The sequence below is a fragment of the Lipophrys pholis genome (genome assembly GCF_963383615.2).
Source record: "Lipophrys pholis genome assembly, chromosome: 1".
NCBI classification, from domain to species: domain Eukaryota; kingdom Metazoa; phylum Chordata; class Actinopteri; order Blenniiformes; family Blenniidae; genus Lipophrys; species Lipophrys pholis.
Window position 1 is genome coordinate 9828408 of NC_137635.1, and position 7654 is coordinate 9836061.

General features: G+C 46.0%; 1 protein-coding gene across 1 annotated transcript; it reads left to right on the forward strand.

Annotated features, from left to right (window-relative positions):
- Positions 1-243: 243 nt before the first annotated feature.
- On the forward strand, positions 244-7440 carry tap2t (transporter associated with antigen processing, subunit type t, teleost specific). The gene is made up of 12 exons (XM_080458031.1): positions 244-969; positions 1826-2359; positions 2979-3093; positions 3203-3333; positions 3575-3780; positions 3913-4110; positions 4225-4353; positions 4586-4774; positions 4863-5036; positions 5810-5969; positions 6051-6187; positions 6826-7440. The coding sequence occupies exons 2-12, from the start codon at positions 1852-1854 to the stop codon at positions 7012-7014; spliced, it is 2136 nt and encodes a 711-aa protein (XP_080314157.1). The 5' UTR covers positions 244-969; positions 1826-1851; the 3' UTR covers positions 7015-7440.
- Positions 7441-7654: the final 214 nt, after the last annotated feature.

Sequence of the window (7654 nt, forward strand, 5' to 3'; positions counted from 1 at the left end):
ATAAACTGCTGCAGGAAGAAGAAGTGACCATGTGTCTGAATTTATGAAGGCTTGCAATGCTTTGGGCCAAATTATATCTTTATTATAAATTCTTTATTTATACATTATGATCAGAAAATATATAAATGTTTGACTATTAAAGCTGTCTCTTGTGAATTATTTGGATCGCTGGGGCATTCTTTCTATCTGTCTATCTATCTATCCAAAAAGATGTAATTCATGCTTTTATTTTTGAACGATGACATCCACCGGAAGTCTCCTATGTCACTTCCGGAAAAGGAAGCTATGCCTAAAACCCTCTTAAAACTGCACTCTGTTGAACAATGACGCTAATATTTCAGATTTTTTTACGCACCGTTGTGTTTCCTCCTCCGCGATCTCCTCCGGCTTCTCCTGCTAAATGCATTATGGGTAAATTGGCTTCCCAAGCCTGCACAGGTCAGTGTCGATGCATCCTCGAAAAAGTGGGCGGAGCGAGAATACATCCGGGTATTCCATGTGTACTCGGTGAGAAACGGCCTAAGAATTGGAACAGTACTTGGTCTCCCACTGATGACGTTTCACAAGTGCACGAGAGCACAAGTATAGACAAGTGTGGGTATTGGAAAAGGGCCTATGATTGACACGTAAACGGCCGCTGTAGGTACAGATCTGGTAGCCCGGACAGATCTGGAAGCCCGGACAGATCTGGTACCTACACCGCCATCGTTCGGTCACTTTAAGGAACAGCATCACTTTTATTTCCTTTTTACCTCCTAAACTTTGACAGCTGCTACACTTCTGTAGAGTCATGCGACATGAAAACGAAACAACTTGACCCTGTGTGAGGCCAGAGTTTGATAAGAGGTGTATTTTTTTACCCAATTTAATGCGGAGAAGTCGAAAGTGAAACTGAAAGTTAGCAACATCGATCCTCATGTTATTGAGCAGCAGCAGCAGCCTTCGGAAGAGAAACCAGCCTGTAGCTCGGTAAGTTTCTCCAGATACACAGATATTTATCCTCCAGTTGTGTGTCAGCTTTTTACACGTTGAATCTCTTCTGTTTTTAAAGCTGTTCGCGCTAAAAACAAATAGCCATTTATTTCTTACAATCATCTATGAGCAGCCTCGGAGTTATGAGGGATTGTAAAGTGAACATTCTAGATAAAAACCTTTTGTTAGGTCTAATAACTATCTATACCCGATGGAACACAATAACTCCTTGAGCTAGATTTACTGTAGCCAAAGAGTTTTAATTAAGGTGATTTTAATGAACTGAAACATTGTTAATAACGTTTAATTAAACTTTCTCTGTTTTTGCAAACATGCACAAAATACTGAATAGAAACAACTAAAACTCAAATTTTTTAAAGAGATCTTTAGTTCCATGAGCATTCACATAATTGTTTTAACGATTTGTTTCAAGATAGAATTCTTATGTGAATAAATGTTTATAATAGTATGTGAACAAATTCCTGGTGACTCTCAGAAAGTCATGAATCTCTGTTTGAATGTTATCCACCCATCTGTCCTTCTTCCTTCGCTCTGCATCCATCTTGTTCTGGTTCTGGCTGCAAGGCCACGGCTCATCCACCTCAACACTGCAGCCTGAAGCCCTGTCGGATTAAATTACCCTCCCTATTAGTTATATCTGCAATTTGATCACGTGTTCAGGTTTCCTTCTACTTTAATTTGATTTGGAGAGAGAAAACTCCCAGCTCTGGTTTCCTTCCTCACTCCCAAATCTACTGTGAACTAAAACTAAATATATTTGGGATTCAGAAGTCTGTCCTCGATGCAGTTAGGCTGAAACCTGTTGAGTTCTCTGTGATGTTTGTTGTTTCAGGGTCAGGCTCAGCCTGTCACACGAAGATGAATGAGGATGCAGTATGTGGGGTTTTCATCGTGATCTTCGATGTGGTGTTGGGAGCTGCGCTGTGGGCTGCCGTGTTGCAGCTGCACCGCTCCTCCAGCTGTCTGGACCTGAGTGCTGTGTGGGCCTTTGGGGCTGTGAAGTGGGTCTGTCTGCACATTTTCACGTCTGCACTGACTGATGGGAAACAGCCAGCGGTGCTCCGTCGGCTGGTGGCTCTCCTCTGCCTTCTGTCTCCTGTGATGGAGAGCGGACGCGTCCTCATGGCGGCTCCCTCGGAAACTTACAGCGGACCTTCCCCCAACCTAACAGCGCTGCTGCTGGCTCCGATGGCTGCTGCGCTGGCCTGTGTGATTTGGGAAATGGGCCTCTTCGGCGGTGGAAAGTCACGAAGGGACGACGTGGACCTGGATAGCAGACGGCTACTCGTCAGGTTGCTGAAATACTTCAAGCCAGACACATTTCATCTGATCGCAGCTTTCGGTTCCCTCATTTTAGGAGTCGTATGTGAGTGTGAAATACTCTTTAAACAGTTTTACATTGCGTCTAACATAATCTGAAGGACTTCAGTTATGAGTTATGGCCGTCAGAGAGCCACACACTCAGTTTTATCAATAACACACACTGCTCCTTCCTCATGTGCTGCTGTTAATGTGTTAATCTGTGTCTGGTTCATCTCCTCTAAATCTGACACCCAGTTCAAAACTCAGCCAACAAACTCATCTCTGCATCATCAGAGGATGAACCTTGGTTTGAATATACAGATACTCCACAATGTCTGACTCTTTGAATTATCCTCCACATGATGAAATCACAACAAATGTCTGAAGTTTATTTATCCATGTAAATTTATCTATGCACATTTATATTGAGAAATACTCAGCTAGGTTTAACTGGATCGAGGCAGAAAAAGTTTAAAGAAGTACTTCATGAGACCAGACACTTTTTTTAAAGGTTGGGATGGAAAATTAAACGTACTGTACCTGTGAGTTGTGGTGACATGTTGCTTCTTATTAGACAGAAATACACAAATCAGAGAGAATCTCCATGATTAAAGTCCTCCAGTAAAGACAAGAAGGATTCCGGTTTGTCCCGTTGTTCTCATGTCTTCCTTCTTCCCAAACAGGTGACTCATATATTCCACTGTATCAGGGGAAAGTCATCGATATGCTCAAAGGACAAGAACTTCACCCCAGCTACGGACACACACTCGGATGGCTGGTGCTCATCTATATTGGAAGGTAACGAACACAAACAGCAACGGCACAGATTGGTTTGTTAAAAAGATTATATTTTTATTTTTAATTTTTTTGTTTAAAAGATTCTGATTCTTGTCTTTCCATTAACCAGTGCACTGTTCTCCGGCATCAGAGGAGGGATGTTCATGTGCACCTTGTCCCGACTGAACAACAGGCTGAAGCATCTGCTGTTTCACAGCCTCCTGCAGCAGGAAGTGCAGTTCTTCGAGGAGAACAGCCCTGGTGAGACAAAACATCTGGAATTCACCAGAGGTGGACAAAGTACACACATTTAAATCACAGAAGACTTGATGTCAGCTAGAGGATCTGAATGAACAAAACCAAATGCTTTAAAAGCATTGAATGAGAATTCAATGTTGGATTCCACCTAACATGAGTTCTTATGGCCCTGTTGTTTAGTTCATGGATAGTTTTTGGATGTAATTCCTCGTGGATCCTCTTAAACCTCTGCCTCCACATTCAGGAAAGCTTTGCGCCCGCCTGCACTCGGACGTGGACCGGATGGGCCGCACCGTGGCGCTGAACGCCAACGCGGCAGTTCGCAGCACGGTGAAAGCCTTACTGATGCTGAAACTGATGTTAGGCCTGTCCTGGGAGCTCACCGTGCTCACCTGCATCGAGATGCCGCTTCACGCCATCGTGCAAAACAAATACAGCAGCATGAGCCGAGTGAGTGTTGTTGGAAAGAAGTGCACAGGAAGTGCTGCCAAACAGAAACCTGTTGTCAGCGGCGACAGGTTTTTGGTTCCAGTCCGAGAATTAGCACTTACCCGCTGATGTGACGCGTCGTCTGTCTAACAGGAGCTGAAGGACCAGATGCAGGACTGCCAGGCTCGCACCAAAGACCAGGCCTCCCAGATAATCGGCGGCATCCAAACGGTCCGCAGCTTCAAAGCAGAGGAAGTGGAGCTTAGGCGGTACCGCGAGGCTGTGGCACAGATGAGCGCTGTCAGGAGGCGTTCAGGAATCAACAGTGCAGTTTTCGGCCTAACACGCAGGGTGGGTACCTCATTTACCTGCTTCAAGGGTTTCATCAAGAAGACCGAGGTTTCTATACGGGTTTGATGACGTCTTCACATTGACCCCCTGACCTCTGTTCTCTTCTGTCTCTAGTTAATGACTGTGGTGTTACGAACGCTCATGCTGGTTCAAGCCCGCAGCCTCATCTTGTCGGGGAAGCTCACCGTTGGGAGTCTCGTCTCCTTTCTCATGTACCAGAAGCCGATGTTGCTCAGTATGAAAGTGAGAGGCGCAGCCCCTTGTTTTCACAAACATATGGAAACCAATTGACGATGATGTGTTCAGTCAGATGTTTAGTGTGGCGCCTTTCACACCTCCCGTCACTGTAAATCTTAAACTGAATTTGATATTAAGGGTTGAAAATGGAAGTAAACCCACGAAAGACGGCGTCAGCAGCGTTCATCAGAAATGTGTCTCAGCAAATTTACGTGGTGCCTGATTCTTCTCCTTGTAGGAGATCTTGTACAGCTTCGGTGATACGGTGTCCACCATAGGAGTGATTTCCAAAGTGTTCAGCTATTTCGACAGAACGCCACGATGTAAGCAGGCGGGAGATTTAGCTCCCGACGGTCTGGAGGGAGGCATCGTTTTCCGTGACATCACCTTCAGCTACCCCTCGGCTCCGGACATACCGGTCCTGAAGGTGACTGTTTAACTGTCGCATGGCTTCTCGCTGTGTTGAGGTTGACGGTGCGGAACATGCAGAAGAATCATTGTCTCGTCGTCTGCAGTCCATTTCAGTGGAACTGAGCGCAGGGAAGATGACGGCCCTGGTGGGCCCCTCCGGCAGTGGGAAGACCTCCTTCGTCAGCCTGCTGAAGAGGCTGTATGAACCTCAGGAGGGGCAGATCCTGCTGGACGGAGAACCGCTTCACCACTACAAACACAAATACTTTCATCAGAAGGTGAAACTCTGGCGCCACACAACTACACTCTGTTTAATCACCTGTGCTGGTGAAACGGTCTTTTTACAGTTCTGCAGCAGCAGTTAGAGTCTCCAAGGTGGCGAGTAACAAAGTACTTTCTCCTCCTTACATTCTTTAAAATGGATGGATGGTTGTTTTCACAGTGCATCCGGCCAGTATTCACAGCAGATTTACATTACAGCCTTGTTTCCATTTTCCCTAAAATCTACACACAATGCTCCAAAATAATGTAAATAAGGTTTTTTGGAATGTATTCCTACTAAGAAATGACATGGACAGAAGTTTTCACAGCCTTAGTCATGAAGCTCTAACCAATGGTCAGGTTCTTCTTGTTTCCACTGATCCACCTTGAGGTGTTTCTACAACTTCATTGAGTCCAGCTGTGGTCAGTTCAGTGGAATGGACCCGATGTGGACAGACACACACCGTCTATTGAAGTTCCCATTGGATGGTACAGTCAGAGACAAACCAAGCATGAAGTCAAATGAAACTGTCTGGCATGGTGGCAGCAGCATCATGCGTCACCAGGATGATACCAATCGCTACAGTGAAGCATGGTGGAGGCAGCGTCATGCTGTGGGCAGACGAGTCAGGATAAAGGAAAAGATGAATGCAACAATGTTCGGAGACATCCGGGATGAAAACCTGCTCCAGAACGCTCTGGACCTCAGAAAAGTTGTCTTGTCTTTTATTTTATTATTTTTTTTACACTTTCTTGTCATCTCACACGTTGCCTTTGCCTGGACACACAGGTCGCTCTGGTTTCCCAGAATCCCGTGCTGTTCAGCGGCTCTCGGAGGTACAACATTGAGTACGGCCTGACGGGCTGCACGGCCGGGAAAGTGATGGATGCTGCAAAGAAGATCAATGCGCTGGACCTCGTCTCTCACACGGAGGACGAACTGGACTCAGGTACGATCTGCTGGCTCTCACATTCGCCTGCCGGTCAGGTGAGCAGCTTCATCAGCCTGTGTGTGACCTCCGACCTCACAGATGTAGGAGAGCGTGGGGCCAAGCTGGCAGAAAGCCAGAGGAAGAGCATCGCCATCCTCAGGGTGCTGGTTCGAGACCCGCAGGTGGTCATACTGGATGAAGCCACCAGCAAGCTGGACATGGACATGCAGCATGCCGTAAGTGTGAGAGCGGCGTCGCCTCTTCGCTGCTTCGTGTTACTGGTTTTTCAATGTGTTGGAGTCCGTGACTCTTAAAGTCACCGTCTCCCCCAGCTCTTTGATACTTAACGCGGTATGAAAATGCCAAAGACTGACTTGAAGTTATTACAAGCAATGTTCAGAGTGCTTGTCCAGTCGGAGTTTGACCCACAGGACAATCCCCTGCATAGCTTCCCCCTGAACGGCTCCAGAATTTATTTTAATCCAGGTTCCTACTGGCCGTAGGCCTCGCCCCGGCAGAGAGGTTGGACTTATTGGACAAATTTTGATATTGACATCAGTCGCCAACTAAAAACTGATGTCACTATTAGAAAATGTCTTAAGATAGTGATGCAGGTCTCTTGTCTTGTCCAAAGGACCTGTGTTGTTCCTTTGAGTTCCTGCTGGTGGTTTTTATCTCTCAGGCCCTGCTGACATCTGTCTCCAAACTGTTCTCTGCATAACCTGCAGGTTTAGTAAGCTTTCACAGTCCACAATGATGAGTCTGCATATGCTGGTCAGATTATACCTCAGACACCTCAATAGGTTTCCGAAAACGTTTCATATCACAAAAACATATGTGAAACGTCTGTAATGTGTCTCTGGTGTTGTCTCAGGTGCTGCAGGAGGTTCTGGCCCGGGGCCGGACGGTCCTGGTGGTGTCTCACCAGCTGGAGACGGTGGAGAAGGCCGATCACATCATGTACATGGAGAGCGGAACCATCATGGAAGAGGGGACGCACCAGGAACTCATGGCCAAGAGGGGGCGCTACTACCATCAGAAAGAGGAACTATTTTGCAACTGACAAAATGTTTTGGAGGAAAACCTGAGTGACTGTAGAGACAAAATAATATTATTGCTTGGTAACGCGTTGATAACTCATGGTAATGACACAATAACTTTTCCCACACGTTACATCTTGTGGCCACAAATTAAATGATCTCTTTACCACACATTAATAACACGAGGGAACGAGATAATGGAAGACGTGGATTTCGCTGAGGTTAGTGAGCCTTTGTACGTCTTAGAGTCACAGAGAGACCATGCAAACTCCACACAGAACCTCCATCAGCTTTCTGCTGCTTTCACACTGTAAATATCTGCTTTCACTCTGATATTAAAGAGATGTTAATGTAACTTCTGGTCGTCCGCCTCGCCGTGATCCCGCTCGCTGTCTGTGTGCCATCAATCTTCATGTCCAGATTAAATCCCTAAGAATGGGACTGAACTCATCAGTGATCCAAGAAGAAGCTCAGAGCCCAGATGAGACCAGAGTTCCACTGCTCCAGTTAAACCAGTCACGCTGGATGTGACTCGACGATCAATCACATTAACATCATGTAATTCAAAATCTGTATTATTATTATTGTCTATATTTTTTTCCTGCCATTGGGCCTTAAAGGAGTGGTTTAACTTCTGCAGTCCCCAAACATGAGTGACCGGGT